General features: G+C 40.2%; 1 protein-coding gene across 3 annotated transcripts in view; it reads left to right on the top strand.

The window, feature by feature from the left end:
- MTMR8 (myotubularin related protein 8) overlaps positions 1-24034 on the top strand; it is a 42718-nt gene that overhangs the window by 12439 nt on the left and 6245 nt on the right. For 2 of the 3 annotated variants that reach the window (XM_010715334.4, XM_019618241.3), the window contains exons 4-15: positions 8389-8511; positions 9149-9311; positions 11331-11488; positions 12976-13104; positions 14077-14211; positions 16082-16214; positions 17862-17971; positions 19056-19181; positions 20440-20489; positions 21920-22120; positions 22534-22662; positions 23578-23704. In XM_010715334.4, coding sequence (XP_010713636.1) covers positions 8389-8511; positions 9149-9311; positions 11331-11488; positions 12976-13104; positions 14077-14211; positions 16082-16214; positions 17862-17971; positions 19056-19181; positions 20440-20489; positions 21920-22120; positions 22534-22662; positions 23578-23704 — 1584 coding nt within the window. Of the gene's footprint in view, positions 1-7243; positions 7384-8388; positions 8512-9148; positions 9312-11330; positions 11489-12975; positions 13105-14076; positions 14212-16081; positions 16215-17861; positions 17972-19055; positions 19182-20439; positions 20490-21919; positions 22121-22533; positions 22663-23577; positions 23705-24034 lie in introns of those variants that run through there. The other variant, XM_085230500.1, reaches the window with a different exon arrangement.

The raw sequence follows: 24034 nt of genomic DNA on the forward strand, positions 1-24034 counted from the left end.
GATTGATGAACAAAGAAAAAAGGAACAGCAATGCCATAGTCACATCACTCTGAGTATATTAGTATAAGGATTTAAAATTTATGGCTTTTTTTCTACTTGGGACAGATTTAGTTTTGTTTCTGAAATGGCCATGTTCCTTCTCTATAGTGCTCCCAAGCTTCATTCACTAAAGATGTGTGGCATAGTTCATGGTGTATCCTATTGTGTGCTAACCAAGAAGTTACCAACAGATCAACTTGGTGGAAGCCCTTTGCTATAGAAATGTTAAGTGAATTGCTGTGGTCTTCACAGGATCAAGCAAAGATTCAGCAAGAGAGTAAAAGGAAAGAGGTGAAATTCCTCCTGGAAACAAACTGTAGAGAACTTGGTTTGCAGCATTGGGTCAGCTTTGTTCTGCTGGTCTGTCAAGGCTAGTTCAGTTCTGCCAGAACTAGCCATACTTTGTTTATGCACATTACCACATGATAGCATCCACCATCTTCTAGAAGGCATATGGTGTTGTTAGCACAACAAAATAGCAGTTGCACAAATTATATGAAGTCTAAAAAGAAAGAATTCTACCTGTAAGTATCAAGGCTAAATGTTATAGTATGTATCTAGTTAAAGTAAGAAAGTAAGGACGTTTCTAACTTATTATCCACGTTCTCTTTTCCCAGGCAGGTAATCCCACTGCTAACGCAGCGATCGCTGATGTGAGCACAACCCCCTTCTCATGTTTTTACCATGGGAAGTTACCTGCACTCCTGCCTGCTCAAAAGATTAGCTCAGTAAGGAAATAGTAAATAGCAGAGTACACATGCCAAAGTTCCCTGAGTGAAACCATCTGGGTATCTATTGTGTTTCCATTCTGAATTTTCATCAGGGCTATTTATTATTGAAGAGAAACTGTGGGAAAAGTGAGAATGGAGTATTGTTAATAAGTTTTCTGGGAGTGTATGTATAAACCAATTCTTATGAACTGGAATGGCATTATCCAAGGGCCACAAGGTTCTGCTTGTGGGTAAGCAATGCAGCAGGCTTTTCATGCTAATTTGCTGTCTTAAGTTGAGGATGATAGCACCAGACCAGCAGTGGATGAGTAAATGCGACAGATTCACAGATAAAAGTGCTGACCCATGCTTGATAAACACTTTTTGTTCTACAATTTCCAGTGGCAATAAAGCCATCTGGCCGTTGTTTTATCGATGGGCACAAATGAGGCCTGTGCTTCTTTACGTGATAGACTTTATTTCTACTTGTTGGTAGTTAAGAACACAAAATGTTTCCAGACAAATTGCCCTCTGTAAAGTTTGCTTTTAGAGTGTCCTTGAAGTACTTTAGTAGGCAGCCACAAATTATTTTTCCAGTTGCATGGGAATTGCATCTCTCTAGAGATTGCACTCCGCTTGAGCTGGCAGTGGTTGTCAGAAAGGGGTGAGATAATTTTTCTTTATTGTTTTCTATTGCTCCATAGTTCTTATATCCCAGTAGAAGGCACTACTATTGCTTTCCTTTTGTCCCACACCAGTTCATTTTAGAAAAACATTCATGCTTCATTTGCCTACACACCAGCTCTAATAGTCAGTCAGTGCTAGGCAGGATTTCATCATCGGATGGTATTATCCAACAGGCCAATGAAGAGATGAAATGGTACACCATTCTTTACTGCTGCTTCTCTTCCACTGCTTTTTGGCTAAAGCAATCTTACAACACCTGAGTTAAAAAGATGACTTTGAGAGACTCAATTCACTGCAGCAGTTCTAAAATCAAGAGTGCTTTCTTTAATAACTAGGCAATGCTGGAGACAGTGCACCTGCTCAAATACAGAGAAGTGTGGTTGGCCTTTAGGATGTGGGGTGCACGAGAGTAAAACTGGCCAATTTCTAACTTCTCTGCCATGGGCAGGGATGCCCTCGCTAGGTCAGGTTGTCAAAGCCCCATCCAACCTGGCTTTGAACACTTCCAGGTTTGGGGCATCCACAACTTCTCTGGGCAGCACATGGCAGTGCCTCACCACCCTCTGAGTAAATGATTTATTCTAAATATCGAATCTAAATCTACTGTCTTGTAGTTTAAAGACATTATATTCAGCTTCCTGTAGTTAAACTACGAAGAGTTCACCAGACTATATTACACTTGGTATGCGTAAGTATAAAGTCATCTTGCTGTCACTCAGTATGCTTAAGCACTCCACACATTGTTGATGACAAATAACCTGCAATTGTTCATCTTTGTTCCCTGGGGTGCTTTCTCTGACAATGGGATGACTCAACTCAGTAATGTTGACTGGCTGAACACATGATTTCACAATAAAATAATCAGTCACTTTTTTTTCAAAAAGGGCAAATTTATGCAGCCACTTGGAAGAAAAGGACAAAGTGCTGCCTAAAATTCCTTTTATTTACAGTGGGACATGAAGCATGAGTAAGACGATTAGAACTGTAATTAAACAAGAGATTCAAATCCACAGATAGGCACAAAATGAAGAAGGAGCTGTCAGGGAATCAGTACAGAACAATTCTGAAGTGCTTTTTCCTCTGTAAGCCCAAGGAACAACCCTCCTTAATTTATCTTCAACAGGAAGATATCTCCAAAAGCCCCTCCGTTTACACTTAAAAGCTGGGCCAGAGGAAAAGATCTGGCTAATCTTTCCACCTAGAAAGATATTCCATCCATAGCACATACAGAGATGCTGAAGTTTGAACTTCATTACAAATAGGAGAAAACAATTTTCTACGTATGACAGGGTGAAATCCCAGAGGAGATTCTGTCAGCAGTCAAGTAAAGCTTGAGTTTGGCTCCAGTCCTGAATTATATCCGTTTCTATCATTTGCCAAACACCATCTCCCTTCTCCAGATGCTGCCAGCATCCTAATATCATACTGCATTTAAGTACCATTCCTACTCTCCTTCCATGTATTATGCAGTTCTTGGCATGTTTTCAGCAGCTTTTCTAAAGCCACTTCCAAACTCACTTTGATAGGTTTCAATAGCTTGCTGAGAGGCAGATAATCCACCCTTTGTCACTATGGATTGAGTGCTGTCTCGAAAAAAGAACAACTTCATTTCATCAGAGAAAGACAGTCAGGAATAAATTTGCCACTGCTAACAAGCTTGACTGGGTCACAGCTTTGTGTACTGGAACAGAGGATTTAAGACCCTGAAACAGGTTAGTACTGTGAGGAGTATTCTACTCAGCTTCTCTGCTATGCATACTTTAATACACAGGATCATTTATTTTCTTAGTCCATGTCAATTATCAGAGGAAAAGTACCTTCCAGAGGTACCAGAGCAAAAGTACCTGCTCTGCTCTGGTTTTAATTCAACATTCTTTATTTCTACTATGTAAGAGGACTTGGTGCTTTTTTTCCCCCGTACGTTTCCTGATATAGCAAAACAGACAGCCACATTCAGTTTAGCTAGCTTAACTAAATGCCAGGGGGAAGACAACCATTCCCAGCCTTCAGTCACTGATGTGTTTGTGCAGATCTTTATTACAAATAGGAGCCCAATGTGCACTGGACGCTCTGTTAAAAAATTTCCAGGAATCAACTGTCTTCTCTCTTTCCTACTTGACAGCAAGGAAAATAGCTCTGTGTTCTTTGGGAAACCCAGGATTTGTGGGCCTGAGGGGCTTTATTCTTTACAGACAGTGATAGACATATTGCAAAACAGTATCTACAGGTTTATTTGAAACTGCAAAAACAAATCTGCTTTGGCTTTGCTCAGAGTTCTCTCATGGTCCCATTCCATGAACATTCATTCAAGTCAGTTCTTTGCAAAAGCTAGATTTATATTCACTTTGTCAAGTTTGTGCAGGAAGTAAACTTTATATGAACATGTTTTGTTTTCTCCAAGAAGGATAATTCTACTCAGGAAGCAGAAACAATGCCATTTAGTGATGAGACCATTCCAGAATAAGAAGGGCAGCTCAAATTGCAAGGCAATAAGTGGGAAGAATCTCATAAAACAATTTTGTAGAAACAGTGCACACGAGAAAAATCACAGTCTGCTCCTGGCTGTTCAGTGGCAAAGAGAAAAAACTTTGCTGTTTGATCTATTCGGTACAAAATTATTCAGTTTATCTCCAAGAGCAACAAACCAGATTAGAAATACATGTTCGTCAGTTAGCTTCCTTAACTCTGCTGGAAGTGGGCATAAGTGTCAGGCAATTTCATCAAGAGTTGTTATGATGACATGCTTTTCTTTCCATTAAAAACACCTAGCCACAGCTATTGTAAGGGAAAAAAACCCCATCCACTCAGCATTTCCTTACCTCACATCTCAGTGGTGATTTTCCACCCCTGCAAGTTATGCTTTAATTAACTAAAAAAAAAAAAAAAAAAAAAGCAAACCCTTCTGACTTGAAGCAGGGTGGAGTGGAGGTGCTTTCCTACAGCCCCATCACAGCATGGGTAGCAGATTATTAGCCTAAAGCAAAACAACACAACTGGGGATACCTAAGCTGCCACGTTTGATTGTGCTGAATTTGACAGAGGGATGGTCCCTGCATGAGGATTGTTGGTGCCTGTTTGTAGTTGCAACTTATTCTGAGTATAAAACCTTTTGAAAGGGCTGTCAGGGGCTAGGCTGGATTTTATAATTACTTTAGTGATATAACATCAGAGGCAGCAGCACACGTTGTTGGTCTTGTGACTTCTTTGGTAGTAATAAGAGATGAGCTAATTGTGTTTTTGCAAGCATATCTCTTGATGTTCTATGGCATCAAAGACATAACTGCACTACAGCACCTGCACTCATGTATTAGGGACCGCTGCATTTAACCCACTCAGATGGCACTGTAGAGATCATCACTGTCGGGGAATGTCAGCAGAAAAAGCTGTAAGAAATGGCACAGATCTTTTCCATGGGATATTTTCCAGCTTGTCAGTGGAAACCCATTAACTGCACACTTGTGTCTCCTACTACAGGCTGTAATCGTCAGAATAATGCTGCAGCTTAGCATATAAAGACCCTGAAACTATCTTGTGGCATCAAAACTCAAAAAAATTCCATTGAAGAGCCCATTAGAATAAAGGTAGTTCCAAAGGTTTCAGTGAGGTTTGTAGGAATCTGTACCAAGTTCTGCTTTCTTACTCCTCAGCAGCTTATATTCCCAGAAATAAGAAGCTACTTTCAAGTTCTTTTTCCCCAGGAAGATACTTCAGAAACAATTTGTGACTATCAAAATTCTATAATACAGGAAAAATCTGTGTTTCCTGAAGTTATTTCTTGTGACAGTTATTTTCTGAGTATCATGAAAGAGAGAAAAAAGAACACTGAAGGCCAGATTCATGCCTGGTGCCACTTAACTGACCATTAACATCAGCACGCCATGGACTTGTCCCCAGCATGTACATTATGCTATCTCTTTTCAAAGCAACAAAATCCAACATCTCGGTAGGACTGTGTGCATATTGTCTGGAACAGGTTATTTAATCATATCTGAACCTGTCGTCTCATTTTATTTTTGGCACTATTCTCCCTTTAAGACTTGTAAATGAGCCTGCCTTAGTCAACAGTCATATTCCAGGATCTCAGCAGTATGTGTCTCAACTGATGGGTCACCAACCTTGGGAGCTCAGTTCTGCTCCGCACTTTTTTCATAGCTCCATCTATTACTTGAGAAAATCTCCCTGGTAGAAGTCAGCACTTTTTATTCTTGCTCAGATTGACCTCTGTGGAATAAGAGGTGTGATAGTAGCTGGCTAAGAAGTGCATTTGTGACTTCAATGTTTTCTATTCCTCAGCTGAATATGCTTATTTCTTCCCTCTTTTGTTGCTTTATGCTTTCTGTGTGTGTTCTTGGTTTTTAAAAGAGGAAGGAGATGCATTGCTATTATATGTGTGCACTGTGCAGTACTGTAGAGTTCCTTTCAATGATCCTCACACAGTTTATTATTAATATTGCAAATTACCATAATCTTTAATCTTTCTGCAAAACTTATAAGAAAAAAAAATATCTGGGAATAATGCACAGCACAGATGCAAAGGCCTAACAGAAGAGAGGTGACTAGAAATGAACAACCACCATAACCATTCAAGGAGCTAAAATTGTATCACAGATGAGTTTGATATTTTCCTCCAAACTTTGGTGTGCTTCTCTTTTTCCTCCTCTTATTCCCACTGTGACTCAGGGACAGAGAAAGATAAATCTGTTGGGATTTTCATAGGTATCACAGGAAGTTCTAATGCAAGCATTGATGCTGGCTTTCCTCGAGTCACGTCTGAAAGAGCTTCCTTAGATTTGTGCTTAGAAAAACAATGAGGGCATTGAGAAATGCAGTCCCTTTCCAATTTTATCACGTGCTTTCTTAGACATTGGGTTTCCATCAGCAAACTTGCTTTTCTTACTCACTAATAACAGGATGCAATAATTACAGTGGTCCTGACACCCAGCTTTTGTTCATAGAGGAACGAGCGATCCTGTAACAGCTGACTGGCGCAGGCAGGTGCTGTATGCACTTCTACCACCTGGCTCCTGGGAGGGAGCGGGCTGCAGCAGGGCTCCCACTGACCCCTGGTGACCACAGCACCCGTGTGCCTCATCCTCCCTCAAAGTGAAGCATTCAGAAGGAATGAAGAGAGGTGCTCACTGCTATGAGCATGTTCTGCGAGCTCTGAGGAGTGCAGTAGGAGGAATGCAGGAATACCTGTGTTGTGTCCTTTTTCCTTCTCACCTTAGCTCAGGTGGTAACACCACCTCTCTTATGAGGGTGTGCAACAAAGACACCCCTGCTTGTCACACCAGCACTGCCTGTTGGCAGCAATTAAATAGTACCAATTATCAGTGGATGGAAGGTTATCCCAGAATCACAGAATGGCCAGGGTTGGAAGGGACCTCCAGGATCATAAATCTCCAACCCCCCTACCACGTGCAGGGCAATCCTCAGTTCCTCAGCAAATTCGAGGTTAGGTTGGTGTGAGCATCAGGGGAAAGTGCTGTCCTCGGGTTTGCCAAGTGTTGTCAACCTTCACTGCAGGGGCTGCAGCAGGTTTGTGAAGGTTAGCCTCGGTTACAGCAGTTGTTCAGAATGGAGCTTGGCTATCCACGAGAGGTATTATGTTCTGCGTGTAAAGCAAGCAAGCATGGCCACTTTTGTTTCACTTCATGTATTAGCGCGGGACAAATCTGCCGCTACACCTCCTTTCCCCAGCGAGCCTAAACGCGCAGGGATGAAGGAGCCTCGCTGGGGGCCGCCGCCCCCACAGCTGACCCCCGCAGGGCACTTGCCCTCGCCGAAAATGGCGGTCGCGGCGCCGCTCCGCTCTGCCCCGCCAGCATCTCGCGAGACTTGCGGCGGGGCGGGAGCCGCCCGCTGCAAATGGCGGGGCGGAGGCCCGGCCGCGCGGGCGAGCTGAGGTGCAGGCGGTGCCATCATGGAGCACATCACCACGCCGAAGGTAAGCGGCTGCCGCGCTGCGATCCGCGGTCTGCGCCTCTTCCTCTTTTGGCTCCGCTACGCTCCGTGTAGAATGCTGGATTTTGGGGCTGGGGGTGGGTGAGGGGACAGGCTGGTGGCCGCTGCCCTGTGCGGAGGGCCGTGCTGGGGAGCCGCAGGCCGGGCGCTGCGTTGTGAGGAGCCGGTATGTGAGAGGTGAGCGGAGCGCCCTGCGTCTGCTCTGGGACCGGGCGGCGTTACTGCGAGCGCCTGTAAACGGATCGTCTGTGTACTTTGTGGTCATAAACCAGCAAACTTTACTTCAGGACAGATAAGGCTCTTGAGATGTGTATTTCCTTCCATTCCCCCCCACACCCCCGCAATTTTTTGGTTTTTGCTTTAGAAGGAAAGAGAAATTCCGTAACTAACAAACAAATAGGCCAGGAAAACAAAACAAAACAAAACACGCATACAAATAGATACTTTTTAAAAAAAAAACAGGTTTTTTTGTTTTTTTTTTTTGGTCTGTGCCCATGGCTCTTAAAACTTGTATTTGGTTAACTTGCTGGCTGTGGTTTATGAGATGCGATGTACTTAATGTGTAAGTGCAGATGGGCAGCAGTGCCTTCTGTGAGGGCCGAGATGCTGGCAGTCAGACTGGTGGAGCTGCTTCTTTCCCAGCAGTACTTTGATGGCACCAAACATGGGCAGCCTTGTCTGTTGTAGTTCTTTGCTGTCTCGTTGTTTCCGCAACTGGCACAACGACAAACTTTGATTGCCTTGGCTACAAAGCGATCCTTTTCTTCATGCTGCTGCTAGATCTTGACAGTTCATTTAACCTTTTTGACTTTCAGATTATTTTCCTAGCTGTTAATGTATACCGTAAAGCTGGTTTGGTGCACGTAGTTTTTAGGTTTTTCTTGTTTCCTGAATTGTTTTAGCTGTGACATGATTGTTGTTCAGCGGATGTTTAGAATTTCTTTGATCAGAGCTGAATTTACTTTATAATCCTTTGCTCTTACTGCAGGTGGAAAACGTGAAATTACTAGATCGCTATACAAATAGGAGGGCAGCAAGCGGGACTTTATACCTGACAGCTACCCATCTTATCTATGTAGATGCTTCTGCTGAAGTCAGAAAAGAAACATGGGTATGTGCTATACTTGGAGCTTGTTTAAATACAAGTTTTAAAATATTAAATATCTAATATCCAATATGAATAGTTCCATGAATTCCGAAGTTGTTGTAGTTTTTTGTAGTGTTTGGATACCAAATGTTTAACAGAAATTGCCCTTTTGGGAGAAAACGAATGCAATGGTTATGTGACACAATAGTTTCAGGAACAAAACGAACTTGTCTAATTTCTGACCTCAAGCTTGATGTACAAAGCCACCAAACTTGAATTTACAGGACTTTGAAATGTAAAACTAGCACTGAAATTAGCAACCTTTGTTATTTCCTCATTCCTATTTTATAATTAATACGTTGTGTTTGTGGGTGGAAAAGAAGTAAGAAGAAGATAATCTTGCTCCTCATAGAACCAGGTAGACCCAATTACATATCAGTCTCTAAAAATACTTTGTTATATGTCTGTGTTCTTTCAGTCTGGCTCATTGTTATATAGCTTTTGGGTACGCAGTCTGGATGTTTATTATGTTTGCTTGATAAATGTCATAAATCAATTCACTTTCTGCTGATAGTGTATTGCAAAGCTTTCCAGTCTGCTTGTACAGCTTATGGCCTTGTTAGTGGTATCTGAAAGATTTTGATTATCTCCTGTTTTTTAGATTCTGCATCATCATATTGCAACTGTAGAAAAATTGCCTCTGACCACAGCTGGATGCCCACTCCTTATTCACTGCAAGAACTTCCATGTGGCTCACTTTGTTATTGGGCAGGAACGTGATTGTCATGAAGTGTACACCTCCTTGCTCAAACTTTCACAACCAGGTATTTGGGTCAGTCTGTTTCTCAAACTGTTGAAATGCAGTAAGCTCAAAGGCTCATCTGAGCACTAGTGAAAGCTTTGTCTGTCACACTACTGATTTCATTGTAGCAGTGCAGTAGAGGAGGGTGTGAAATCAGACAGTACTAGCACTGTCAGAGGTGATCTGTGTGGGTTGGTGCAGTAGTTGCTACCCTGTGCACCAAACGATTTGCTTGTAAAGTAAGCACAGATCTTCTGGCAGTGGAAATGAGGAATCTTCTGAAGACCAGTGCAGAGTTGATTGGCCAGAGTGTGGCACATGTGCCAGGTGTTACTTCAGTCCTGGTTGTTGCCAGTCATTTCTGTGATTTGGCTCATGGCTGTGCATAGCTCTGCTCTTGCCATTTGACCAGATATCCATGGAATTCCAGATCCCACAAAGTTGTAAATCTTATCGTTGTTTCCCAGTAGCACATTTAGGTAACTCTTTAGTGTTTATCTTCTTTTGGATGTTCCTATGCTTCACCTCGGTGACCTGTCTTGGAATCAGTCTCCGAGTAGATGCAAAACATCCTCAGAAGTCTGTGGTCTCTTCAGGCCAACTGTTTAGTTGAGTTTGGCTTTGAGCCACCTATGGGGATTAGAACTTATTGTCAGTTCCCATAATTTTCCTTGTGTCCCAAGCTATAGAGTTTTCTTAGTTATGAAGCTCTAATTTTAGTGCTGTTTCTTTCAGAATTCTGCTGTTGTGTTTAAAAGGTGTCACTGTGCTTTCAGTTTTGAAAATGAGACACTTCTGTAGCATCTTGAAGCGTGGGAGCTGTCACTGCAGGAGATCACATCAGTCAGTTTCTTTTGTGTAGTTTGGTGTAATGCTTTGTAGCTCTTTCTTTTGTTTTATTTATGGATATTTGTACTATTTGGTTTAAACTTTTTGTATGTATTCTTCCTTCGTATAATTTGTCAGAGCATCTAATTATTTATGGTTTGCACGTGTATGACTGACAGTTATGGGTTACCTGTCTGGTAACTTGGCTGTGTTATCACACACTGCCAGGTGTGCTCTCCAGAGAGCTTGCTGCCTTGGGAGTCAACGAAGGGAGTTATTGGTGGGATTTGCATTTCCTGAGGAGAGCGAAGGAAATTGGAAAGGTAGAGATGGAGGGAGGAAGAAATTATCATTTGTTGGGTACAGCCTGAAGCTTTTGTTGGACCACCAGTAATATTCAGTACATCTGTCATGCCTTCCATGCAGCTCAGAATTCACTGTTGAGCAATGAACTTGAAGGTTTGCAAGAGCTTTTTTATGAACGCTTCACAGAAAAGGTCTCTTCATAAATGTTTTTATTTCTGCGTTCATTCTTAGGATATCAATCTGTTGGAGCATGCACATTGCAGAAAATTCAGTAGGTTTTTTTTCCCAGAAATTTTGGAGTTTTAATTGTAACAAAATACTGTAGCACATCTCCCTGCCTGTGGGGAAAGGAGTACTGGAAACTCCTGAGGATCTGAATATGAATCGTTGGCACTTGGTGTTACCCAGAGTGAAACCTTATAAACATGAGGAACATTGCATTATGGCTGAAACTTGCGTGCTTATAATTCTTTCATCTGTGAGTCCTGTTTGGCTCGATAAAGTTAGGAACGTTTTTGATGAACTTCTGAAAAATTCCCAATATCCATACTGTTCTGTTATAGTACTCAGTATTTTTCTAAGGCATCAAAACCAGTCTGAATATTTTGCTTAGGTGAGTAAAATTTACAAAGTGATCTTTCGTGCAGGAGCGTAAATAAAATCTGTTACTGCAATATAGCCAACTATGGAGTACAACAGTCACACAGCCCTTGGCTTTTGTGGAAAAAAAAAAAAAGCACTTGTTTTCTGATTGCTCTCAGCTGAATAATTTTTTAATCCTTGTATCGGTTGTTGTACATCTGTACCCCAGTGGCTTGCACAGTGCTAGCCAAACAAAAACCTTTAGGAAGAAGTGCTGACATTTCTGTATTAAATTATAACTAATTAATTTTTTTCTTCTTCCTAGTGAAACCTGAAGAACTTTATGCTTTCTCTTACAATCCTAAAATGTCTAAAGATAACCGGGAGATTGGCTGGAAACTGATTGATTTGAAAGTAGATTACCAGCGTATGGGAATCCCGAATGACTATTGGGAAATAACAGATCTTAATAAAGACTATGAGGTAATTCTTGTCCAAAGTAGCCAGTTGGTGCAATATCTCTGTGTGTTAATGACATTCAGCAATCCTGCTGCTGCATAAGTGTTGCCTCTGGGGAAAAATGAGCTCAGTTGGTTTTAATTGAAGCAGCAGCTTAATGTGAAGTTGTGGATAATGATGCTAAGAAGAAACAGAGCTGCAGAGTCACCTTGGTTTGCTTTGATTCCTCTGGCAAAACATCAGCTACTTATTTTTCTAGAGAAATACCAAACCATCTGCTACAAGAACATGAAGTACCCTTAGGTTCTTTATGTATTTCCAGACTGTGTTCCTCCAGTGTGATGAGAGCTGTTAAGAGGAGGAATGCATGGGAGTGGCTTGGCTTGATGAGGAACAAGGCAGAGTGAAAAGGGACTAGAGTAAGGAAGGAAAAAACAGAAACTGAAGATGCTTTCTTTTTTTTTGCTTGTTTAGATCTCATGCTAAGGAAAAACTTAGTTGTTTCAGTTCTAACTGGCTTCTGCTATTTCCCTCTCTTTAAGGTCAGGGTAGCTCTAAACAACATTTAAATGGAAACTTTACTCAACAAGTTTACTCCAACTCCAGCTTTGTACAATTTCCCTTTCTGTTTCCTCTGGTTTTATGCACAGACTTTCTATCTAAAATTCACTAAATATCTCTGAGTGAGGAAGATACCAGTATGTTGTCCTGAATCCTTCCTCTGTGCTCTTCATTCTCTCCCCACCAGTTGTTTTTTTTTTTTTTTATTGTTATGCTTTGGGTTGAAGTAGTGTATGCCTTTCTGTCAGAAATGACTGGAGTTTTAAGTGGCCATCTTTGGATGCCTGAATTGAGATGACATGGGAAGTGCTTTTCCCATCAAGGCATCAGAATGTGGGTATCTAAAATATCCAAAACGATGGTTTTGAAGCTTTATTTGCTAGTATGGAACTTTCAGTTGGCAATGCTTTGCAATTTCCTCAGGGTTTCCAGTTTGCATTTGAAACTTGTCAAGCCTCAAGTAAAGACTTGGAGGATGTCTCATCTTTAAAGTATAAGCTGAAAAGACTATGGTTTTTTGAGGACAGTGGGTGAAGCTGTTTTGTGAGGATGGTACCTGATGGCTACAAGCTCATTTCTAGTTGGAGATTTAAAGGGAAATCTTAATACATAATTATTCATATATTTTTGTGACAAACTAGTAGCTTTCATAAAATGTATGGCTTTAAAGACCTTCCTTTCAAAACATGGCATACTGTGCAATTCAGTTTTGGGGCTCCACTGCAAAATTGTTTGTTACTATATTGTTTTATTATTTTTACCCATTCCCTTGTGTTGTTTTTTCCTGGATGCATTCTAATGACGTGATGCTTCAGATATGGTTTGTTTTGATACACTGTGGTGAACAATGTATTGTTGCTTACAAAAGTGAGATCATATATTAAAAATGAATTTGTCCCGTGTCTTTAATTGATAAACAGTAATATCTAAATTCTTCCTTCTCACTTCAGGTTTGCAGCACATATCCTCCGGAAATTGTGGTGCCTAGAGCTGCTAGTAAGGCAACAGTGATTGGAAGCTCAAGGTTCAGAAGCAGGGGGCGGATTCCAGTGCTTTCTTACTTATATAAAGAAAACAATGTTAGTAGTTCAACTGTCTGCTGTCTTGGGTGGGGTGGGGCTGGAGAGCAAGGGTCTCCCTTCTTGTGCAGCTCCCTTCCAGTGAAAGGAAAGGATGAGATAATTACTGAGGTGCTTTAACTTCCTGTTTAACTGTTCTTTTCGTAAGGGCTCTAGAATTGGTTTGAGTTGCAGAATAAGCTAGATACCAAAGACATACTGGTGCTGTGTACAAAGCTCTCAAGCTTCCTGTCTGGAAATTTCTTACCAGCTTTCAGGAATGTCTTTTGTGCTTTTTTTCTGTGTGTGCTTATTTTAATGTACTGTGTAGCTATATTGAATAATGTTTAACAAGGTGCACGCTTAACAAGATGCATGTTAACTCAGCTAAATTTTCTTACTCAGGAAGAGGAAGAACTGCCCTGAAATAGCTCTTCTTAACTCAGAATAAATGAAGGTTTCAGTTTTGTTGTTGTTTTTTTTTTCCCTTCACTAAAGACCACAATGTAAATTTTTAACTTCGCTGTTTCAGCAGTGTTTTAGATGCAGATGTTAGGAAAATGCTGTCACAGTCAAGTTGTTGTTTTCCTGAGGAAGCGTGCCTTGACCTGGGCGCCTGTGGGGTTGTGCTGGCAACAGCTGAACTTTTCCTGCAGCATGCCCAGCACAGTTTGTGTGGAATGGTAACAACAACTACTGAGCCAAACTGAAATATAGCATGGTATAGTGTATACTAATCTAACATAGAGGATTTGAGAGCAGAGCAATAAAGGGCTCCTTTATTCTGTTACATATATAAAATCTGTTTCTTAAGATTCTCAAAATCCTAGTTTTGTGGAATATTCCAATGGCAATTCTGTGTGTCCACCTAAGAAGCTGTTTTTCAGAGAAACTGAATACAGTGAGATATAAAATCAAGGATGTGGTGTTATTTCCTGCTTTCAGATTGTTTCTGCTGCGTTGCCCTGAAGTGTGATCTGTTGTGTGTTGCAGGCTGCCATATGCCGTTGTAGCCAACCCCTCTCTGGGTTCAGTGCTCGTTGTCTGGAGGATGAACAGATGTTGCAGGCAATCAGAGAGGCCAACCCTGGGAGTCCCTTCATGTATGTTGTAGACACAAGGCCAAAGGTATCTTCATGTGGTTTGTGGTTACTTCTAAAGCTTGCATCTTTGCTAGCAAGGCTGTTTCCAGTTAATTTTCACAACTCTGCTAATGCTTTCTCAGGTAGCTTTAGGTTAAATTGTGTCAGTCTGAAGCGATGAATTCAGAATCAGGCTCCTTTTCTGTCTCTTGATATGGCGAATGCTTGTGAATAACAAAACTGTAATGTTAAGTGTTGTTAAGAATGCTTGTATTCCTGGACTGCTCTAGGTTGAGATTTGTGTTAGGGATGACCTGAAGTGACCAGCAGTCTTGAAGCTGGCTGAAACAGTGAGCCATTCTGAAGATGTGCTCTTAAAACATTGGGTTGGAGAGAAGCTTTTGGAATCAGCTGTGCAAAACTGAAGTGCTTTTGTCTGCCTACCTGGGTGGCAGAAGTGGGTCTGTATGGAATCCGAGAACAATTGAGGCAATTATTGCCTCAGTAAAACAAAACAAAACACTAATGATCTCTCAGTGTGCAGTTTGGAACTTAATACAATCAGCTACTTGGTTGGTAGCCACTCTCTGGAGCTAGAACTTTGTTGTGGTCTTCACATAAGAGTGACCTTGAAGAAACAGACAAAATGCTATCTGTAATGATCCTACTCTTGAAGAACTGAATTTAGAAACTAAATCAAATGATCGCCTTGTAATCATATTGATTGTGGATATAAGCAAATTAGGACAGGGATTTGCACAGCACATGATTAAATATAAAAATCTAATATAGATTTTGCTCTAACGAAAAACTGCTGCATGTTCAGATTGTAGAGTTATTGTAGAGAAACTACAAATATAGTTAAACTGTGGGAGGGTAAAGCTCTTTGGGGAAATCAGAGAATGCTTCACCTGTTGCTTCAAGATGCATTTTGTCTTTTTATAGTATGATGTTCTATAAGAGATCTCCATTTAATTACAGAACAGTCTGTTTGTAGCAGTCATTGCGTGGTTTTTTTGGTGTGCACAGCTTCTAGTATCAGAGATGTTCCACGGACATCTATCTTGATAGTAGATAGATTTGGTGAAAAGGAACATTTGTGATCAGCCTCACTTCTAAAGCACCATGTCATGCCCTGGATGGATAGAACTGAAGCACCAGAATTACTCAGTTAATGTTAAGATGTTCAGATATCAATGCCTTTTTTTTTTTTTTTTTTTCCTTCTCCCCTTTCTGTGTTAGCAAATCATTATGTGGGAGGTTGAGGTACTCTTTTCCTTGTCACCACTGAAGATTGTGTTAGGGCAGCTCTTGAGCAATTTGGGGTGATTATTAACACAACTGGCAGCTTTTCAACTTCTTCAACTTCTTTTCTGCAGTTCCACTCAATTGCTGTATTCTTTTTGCTCAATTTTGATGTTTCTGTGTTTCCCTCAGGTGGCTTTATTTCATCTGTGCATGTATGTCTGTGAAAAGCTTTGGAATTCTCTAACTATTTCTATACTACCATGTATGTATGTTATTCATAAAGTGGCATTCCTAGTTTTACTTTGTTTACTTCTGTCTGAATCTTTTTTATGTAGCTTCACAGTGAAGACAATCAGTCTCTTTACCTTCCTTGGTGACAGCAGTTTTTTCTGTTGGGTCAGGCTTTGATTCTGCCTGGTATAAGAAGTGCTAGCCAAAGTCTTAGTGAATCTCTGCACATGACTATTGGACTGGAGATGCTGACATACATTTAGTAAAATGTCTGAAAGTAATGTGTGGGGAGGTGGGGAAGGACACCTGAGTAGCAGCTTTTGTTGAGTGTGTGTTCTGGGAGATTAAAAACAAACAAACAAAAAGACTTGGCAAGCAGATTGTATTGTTTGTTGTCATTTTCTCTCTTTTCCATCCTCTTCCTTTGAATCTGACAGTTAAATGCCATGGCCAACCGAGCTGCTGGGAAGGGTTATGAGAATGAAGACAATTATGATAACATTCGCTTTAAATTTATTGGCATTGAAAACATCCATGTGATGCGGAACAGCTTGCAGAAACTCCTGGAAGGTGAGTATTGTGCATGCAGTGGCCTCTCTATTGCCTCTACCTAATTTTGACCGACATATGAATGTCCTATGTGTATAAGTAGATGTGAAGGCTTGGGTGCTGTGATAAATTAGTCCAAGTAACTTGTCTGCTTTATTGAAGTGCTAAAGATAAAATTTTAAAATGTTTTCCTGCTAGCTATTTCATACACTGCTGTGCTTAGTTTTATATGGAATCAAACTTACTAAGTAACATGAACAACACTTCTTAATTTTATTAGTTAGTTAAAATGTGAATTTCTTAAATGTTCCAAATTAAGACTAGAAGAACTTCCTGTACTGTTCAGGTAGTTTCATTTCGGTAGCTTAATGTAACCATGAAGCTGTCATTGACTGTTGAGATACTTCTCTGAGATTTCTGTCGCTTAGTTTGTGCTATTTTGGTGTTAAACAGTATGTCTAATTGAAAAATAAATTCTTTCATGATTTTCTGAAGACTTAGAGATGAGAGCTATGTATGAGATAAATTTCTGATGTAGTGAACTTGTTTTGCTTTCAGTACGTGAATACTCAGGTTAGAAGGTATTCCTTGAGACTGTGATCTTAGGGGGAAAATGTGAAGGAGGGTAGAAGTACTTTCCTGAACTACTGGCAACTGAGAGGTGGATGATGCCTATATTTGTACTGGTGTAATTTTGGAGGAGTTGCACTGAAGGGGATAAGAGCACCTTGGATCAAACAGGCACACTCTGCTAGTTTGTTTCCAGCACTGTTAACTTCCTTGTATTGAAAAGATGAAAAACACATCAGAGAAGGTGCTGTAAATCCTTCTCTTTGGTCCTTGTGTTCAGTTTTAGTTATAATACAAATGCTGTCATCCAAAATACAAGCTTAAGGTTTTAATAGTCAGCATAATGGTCATCTAGCCTCAAGTAGCTGAATAATTGATGCTGCCAATTACCTGGCCAGGTAGCTCAGCAGGATCTGTAATGACCTTGGAGAAAAATGAGGCTATTCACACAACAGTGAGATTGGCCTTAACACAAGTGTAAGTCCTCAGTTGCCTACAGCTGGCAGATTTATTCTGTGCTGGTGGAGGAGGCAGAATAAATACTTTTTTTACCTTCATATTCTTAGCCACCAAACTTTAGCAGTGGTAAAAACATCTCTCACTGATGTTTAGGGACTGCTGATCTGCATTACTCTATTTTCTGTGCTGGATTTCAACATGCACATAAAATCTGAGATGCCTTGAAGGTTATATGTTACAAGTTAGAACTCTCCTTTCTACTTTCTCACTTTCACCTTTGAAAGTGTCAGTGTGCTGGTGGTTGTTAGGTGTCTGTGTGAGGGTCATTGGTGGTGAGTGCCACTGAATGCTGGATTTTAACAGGAAGCTCAGCTGAAAAAATAGCATTACTGAGTTAGTTTTAGAAGGAGGAGAAGGAAGATACTTTTATATCCTCAAGTTCTCTTGTAGCTAAAAAAAAACCCTGCTGGATTGTGTGTTTAGATATGCAACCAGTCGTTTTTCTTAGGCAGACACGTAAATCAGAGAGTATTAGCTTTTAGAATCTACCGAACTCTGCTGCTGTGAAAAGGTGATGATGAGGAAAGAAAAGAATGTTGTTAATGGAGTCTCAGCTAATTATTTTGTTTGTGTCCTTAGTGTGTGAAACCAAGTCTCCATCGATGAGTGATTTCCTTACTGGGCTGGAGAACTCGGGTTGGTTACGGCACATAAAGGCTGTAATGGATGCAAGTGTCTTTCTTGCAAAGGTAAATTTATAAACCAAGCTTCAGCTGAAAAATCTGTGGTTGGAGCACATCAAGTCAACCCAGTTCACTCCCTCCTAATTTCCGCGTGAGACTAGAGGAAATACCACTGGCATTGAGAGAGAACCATTTGTTCTAATGCAATCAGTAGGACTATTTGGACTTTTTGGCAACCCTGCCCACAGCAGGGGGGTTGAAACTAGATGATCTTCGAGGTCCTTTTCAACCTAGGCCATTCTGTGATTCTCTGACTTCCTTAAAACTCACTGAAATGAGTGGAATCACAGTGTAGGTACATGACACTTATAAAAGCCTCTGTACCATGTAGCATGGTTAGGAGTGCAAACAATTTGTGACCTTATGCTCTTAATGCAGCATGCTCACTAATCTTTGGACTGTTGTCCTATAATTGAGGGATTGTCTAGACCATCCTGCTTTCTGCTGAGATGCAGGAATCACAAATTTGTATTTTTCAATTGAGTCCTCATTTCTGCAGATTTATTGAAGAGCATGACTTTGCAGGTCAGTCAAGAGAGAAGAGTCCATAAAATACATTGCTCTTCAGCAGTAGTAAAGGGAATGCAGATGACAAGCTGTAGGAGTAGTCACTTCTGTAAATGTTGTCTTTTCTCTTAAAACTTTTCAGTTTACCAAGCAAAAAGCTATTTTCTGCCAGCAATACAGAAATGGAAAGAAGGTGATCCATATGAGAGGAAGTTAGATTGAACTCCTCTATTTTTTTTTTTTCTTTAAGCTTCTAGTTATTCCTTACTCATCTACCAAATCCTCCCTCAGAGGAAAAGACTGAAAATTCATGGCATTTCAGAAGATGAAATGTTTTCAGATCAGAGGATTTTTGTTTCTTGACAATCTCTATTGCTGACAAGGCATGCTACAGCATTTTATTCTAGTTGGGGTTGATGGCTGTATGCCCAGAAATGGTGTTTTTCTATGGTTCAGATTAGAAATGACAAATTTTTCCCTTAGGTTTGAGAACAATCTGGTAAATGCAGATGAAGGGATAGCATTTAATTACAGTAACCAAACTAGAAAGCTGCTAAACTGTTCTGTCTGCTCTCCTTCACAGGCTGTGAAAGATGAAAAGGCCAGTGTGTTGGTTCACTGCTCTGATGGCTGGGACCGCACAGCACAGGTCTGCTCCCTGGCTAGCCTCCTCTTAGATCCATTTTATAGGACTTTTAAAGGCTTCATGGTAAGAACATTGATGTTGGAATTTCAAAAATAAAAAATACTCCTTGGGTTTGAAATGTAAACAAGGCCTAATTTAAGTTTCGGGCCATTTCCTGGAACAAGCAGTAGGTGACCTATATAAAAACAGTTTTGATTCTTTCAGTAAGCTTTAATTGCTCTGAACACTATAGGCACAAAACAGTGGTAGTTGATTTACAATTCCCTAATCTTTGTTTCCTTGAAAGTTCACGAGAGCCTTTAATGAGACATTTCAGCAAGATATGAGTGAGTAGAAGGTGCAACTGGCAGCAATCCACGGAAAAAGTGGTGAAGAAGTTTGTCATTTAAGACTGTTAAGTGAGAATTTCTTCTAGGATTTTGAACTCTCAAGTACACAGGGAAATGCATAACCTGTATATCATGTCAAGTCTGCATTGTTCAAGATCTATTTTAAAGCCATTACCCAGGAATTTGGCCTTTGCTTCTGCAATAAGGTATTTCTTATATGAAGCCATCACTACATAAATACAGACAGATCTGTGATCTTTCCAGTCGTCTCGTTTGTCAGTTACCCAAAAGACAGGGTGCTGTTCTTTCTCAGAGTGCCTTGAAAGAAACCCTGAGATCAGAACAATGTAGATTTTGCCTCCCTTGCTGCGTTGCACTGCTAGACCTGATCCTTTTATTACGTGCTGCTTTCTAATTATTACTTTTTGCTTCTGGATTACACTGCAGCCTTTTAACAATTAAAATTATACCAGTACAACACATACATGGGCTTCAGTAGTGCTCTGGACAATTCTATATGGTGAACATAACTTTGATTAGGATCAGGAGCTGTAACTGAAAGGGACAAATACTTGTCCTCTGCCAGAATAGTTTCTGTGCATAGATCCTCAAGGAGCAGTTATTCTAGATGAATGCAACAGAACTATCAAGAAAGCAAAAAGTTTGGAAAAAATCAGTATAACTTAATTTTGAAAGAAATCTCTTGTGATTTTCTGCCTTTCTTTTCTTTAAGTCTCTGACTGATGATATCAGGAATTGATAGTTGTATGATGTAGCAAGACACACAGTATTGGATTACTAATAGTGGTTAGATAACATTGTAGTGGATAACTAATGTGTAAATTGCTGTTAGAGTTTTCATTGACTTCTGTGGTTATGCTTGAAATACTGTTAGCGGGAAGCATTGTTTTTGAGCTGTATGGAATTACCATCAAAGGCTTGTAAATAAGTAATACTTTTCTTTTTCCCCAACCTCTGCTTTGAAAATGAAGGTTCTTATAGAAAAGGAGTGGATTGCAATGGGCCATAAGTTTTCACACAGGTAAGAACATGTTACATTGGGTGTAATGGCTGGGGTGAAGGCTAGATGGTGAGACTTAATCAGTGTTGTCAGGCTTGTGTGCTCCCTCTAAAAATATAAATGAAAAGACTTGGATACCACTGGAGTTGGTGACCTACAGCCAGTGAAATAACTGGGGTTATTTCACCAGTGCTATTTGAGAGTGGTCTTTTTTCATTACTTTGAAATACAAGGTTTTGAATAAGCTGTTTGAATTTTGTATATTTTCCTACCTGTAAAAAAGCCTCCATATTGTGTGACAAGTGCTAATGTTCTGGCATGCTCTTCTGCAATCATTGTCTGAAAGAAAATTGAGTCTAATGTTTTTCTGGGACTTCCCTCATTTAATACAGAAATTTCATCCCGTTATAGTGCTAAAAATCAACTGTGACTTGCATTCTCTGGGCAGATTAAGTGTTGTCATTCCTGTAATTGTTAGCTGCCTTCTAGAAGGAATGCTGCCTTGGGATACTTATTGTTCTGTAGAAATTGAAGATCCAAATGAATGCTGGGAGTGGTCTGCTCATTGATAATAACTTACTACCAATGGAGACTTTGTTTTCAAGGTGGAACTGAATCCTCCATTTTATAGTATGACAAATCTGTTCCCTTCATAGGGAAAAATGAGTAATGTGTGCACCCTTAGTACTTCTTTAGAAGAAGTTATTTCAAGATAAACAGCTACGTGGGCCTTGTTTATTTCCCTGGGTTTCCAGATTATATCCCCAAGTTTTTCCTGTTAAGAAGGAACAGGCAATGTAGTACAGCAGGGGGTTGGTTACCTTCCAAAAGTACTGTGGGTTTTTTTTTTTTTCTGGTTGTATTTTTCTTCTCTGATAGTTTATAATAGTTTATTAAAATGCTGGCCCCGTATTGAGTGGTTTTGGAATATAATTATTGCCTTGGTGAGCTGAGGTTCAGTTGTCCCCTGTGTTTCTGTAGTCCAGAGGGTGCTGTGCAGTGTGTGCCTGTGGTATCCTATTAGTCGTGGGTTAGCACTAAAGCAAGGCAGGCAGGCTGCTCAGTGACACTACCTTTTGATATCAGTCTTTTCCTCTGCTGCTACGGACTCTCCAGTCTCTGGATTCTGTGTTGATGAAAGGACTGGGGAGTTGCTAGGGTTTTATTAATCTCTGTGCACAAAACATGAGGTCTGGAAGCACTGAGATTTTGCTGTTGATCAGAACCCTTTTGTATGTGCAAAGGCAAAGCTGTAAGAGCTTAATCCCATGAGGGGGGCACACCTTAATGGGCAGTTGTAGGATAAACTGTTATTTTTGGCTGTGCATAACATTTTCTTGTTCTTCGCTACTAGAATATTTCTCAGTTGTTTAGTGGCTAAGGTGGCCTTTTTTTTTTTTTTTTTGGTGGGTGACACAGGATTTAACCCTGCTTTGGTTGCATCTGTCTAGGTGTGGCCATTTGGACGGTGACCCGAAGGAAGTATCCCCTGTCTTCACTCAGTTCATTGAATGTGTCTGGCAGCTCATGCAGCAGTTCCCCTGTACATTTGAGTTTAATGAACACTTTCTTCTGGAAATCCATGATCATGTCTATTCCTGCCAGTTTGGAAACTTCCTTGGGACCTGCCATAAGGAGCGTGAAGATCTGAAGTGAGTTGGCATTTTATGAAGCCACCAGTCTAAAAGTCACTTCAAATGTCAGAAAAAGGGCACGTTGTGTGCTTGTTTTTATTGTAATTGTAAATCTGTAAAGGGTAATGTGTCTACAGATAACTTCTTCAGTGTGAGAAAGAATTGTAGATGAATTATCTCTGCCGCGGTCAGGTGTTTTATCTGAAATACAATATATAACTTGCAGATACAGCTTTAGGACTGGATATTGTCCATTTAAAATGATTGCACGTGCTCCTCAGTGATGTATTTTGTGTTTAAGACATTGATCAGTTACTATGGAAAGTAGTTCTTAACTTCCTCAGTCTAATTCTACTCAGAACAGTCAATGTAATTAGTTTACTTAACTTGATCTAATAACTAAAAAAAAAAATCTTACTTCTAATTGACAGAATCTTTGAGAAGACCCATTCTCTGTGGCCTTTCCTCTTACAGAAGAAGCAGGAATTGAGAAATCCTTTGTACAGAGGATTTACAGCTTACAAAGAGCTTCAACCCAACACGCTACCTTTTAGTTTTCAGTAAGTCGCTCATTCAAGAGGTGAAAGGGGTGGGTGGGGGTGGGGGACACTTGTTTTGTTGTAACAGAGATAGTAATTCAAGTTTACCAAAGCACTTTTTCCACTGGTAAGAGTGGCTTGTTTTTTTCCACTCTGTTCCTCATCCATAAAGTGGGAGTAGTGGTATATAGGCAATTTCTCTGAATAAATGCAGGTAATTTAATTTCTTCAGTCTTAATAAAGATGGTAAGAAAAGGAAAGACGATGAATTTCAGTAGATTAATCTGTGCACCCATTCCCACTTCTAACTCTTTGCTCTGGCAAGTTTACTTGAGAGGGTAAATAATTAAAATTTCTCCTTTCCTCCTTTTTAACATATATTAAGGAAGTCTTTTGAATATTAATTTCAGTGTCCAATCAGTCACACCCAGACTTATGCAGTGAGGATGGCTTTCACAATATGGGATTTCTTGTTGCAATGTGTATTTGCCTCCCTGGCTCCCTCAGCTGGATTGGGTAATTTTGCTTTGTTCTTGGCTCACTTCTGTTCCCTGCTGAGAGAGGGATGCAAATATGGAAGACAGGATTTTTGCTGAAGTAGAGAAGTAGGACAAACTAAAGACTTGAAGGTGAACTGCCCTTGAGTGAGTCTACTGCAGAACAAAGTGTATTTGTGTCTTATTTTAATGCCTACTACCAGCTCATTTGTATTATAGGGAAGAAGCACTTAACTCCTCAAAAGTTTTTCTTGAACTTTGTTAAAGCTTTAAGAAAATCTCACGTTGAAATTTGGAGTCAAAGACTATGGCTTTTGTTTAAAATCAATTACTGATCTGTTTGTTGACATGCTTTCCTCCTTGAGCACCTTATTTTTATTGTTATGACCAGGAGTGTAAAACTTGCTGCCTAATTCTCCTTTCTTGCCATGTTCTTAAGGTTTTGGTGTGGGATGTACAATCGCTTTGACAAAGGAATGCATCCAAAACAGTGTGTATTGGATCATCTACTGAGCTGCATGAACCAAAAGATAAAACTAGAGGACAACGCATCTGAATTGGAAAATGTGAGTCCTGAATCTCAATAGTACTTTGTCATGGGGTGGCTTTGGCAGATATAATTGGGATTAAACATTGACACTAAAAAAAAATTGCTTCAACATTCTGTGCAGAGCAGGACAAAATGAGAAGATAAAATTTATGTTACTGCAAGAAATAGCTTCTTTGACTCAGAACCCTCATTTGCTCAAGTTGGTTGGCCAAGTGATGGCACAAGCTCCATGATGTTCTAATTTGTAGAATCTCATAATGGCTTGGCTTGAAAAGGACCTCAAGGATCATCAAGTTACAACCCTATACTGCAGTGTTGCTAGCTACTAGATCAAGCACTAGATCAA

Source organism: Meleagris gallopavo, chromosome 9 (assembly GCF_905368555.1).
Source record: "Meleagris gallopavo chromosome 9, MGAL_WU_HG_1.1, whole genome shotgun sequence".
Classification (NCBI taxonomy): Eukaryota; Metazoa; Chordata; class Aves; order Galliformes; family Phasianidae; genus Meleagris; species Meleagris gallopavo.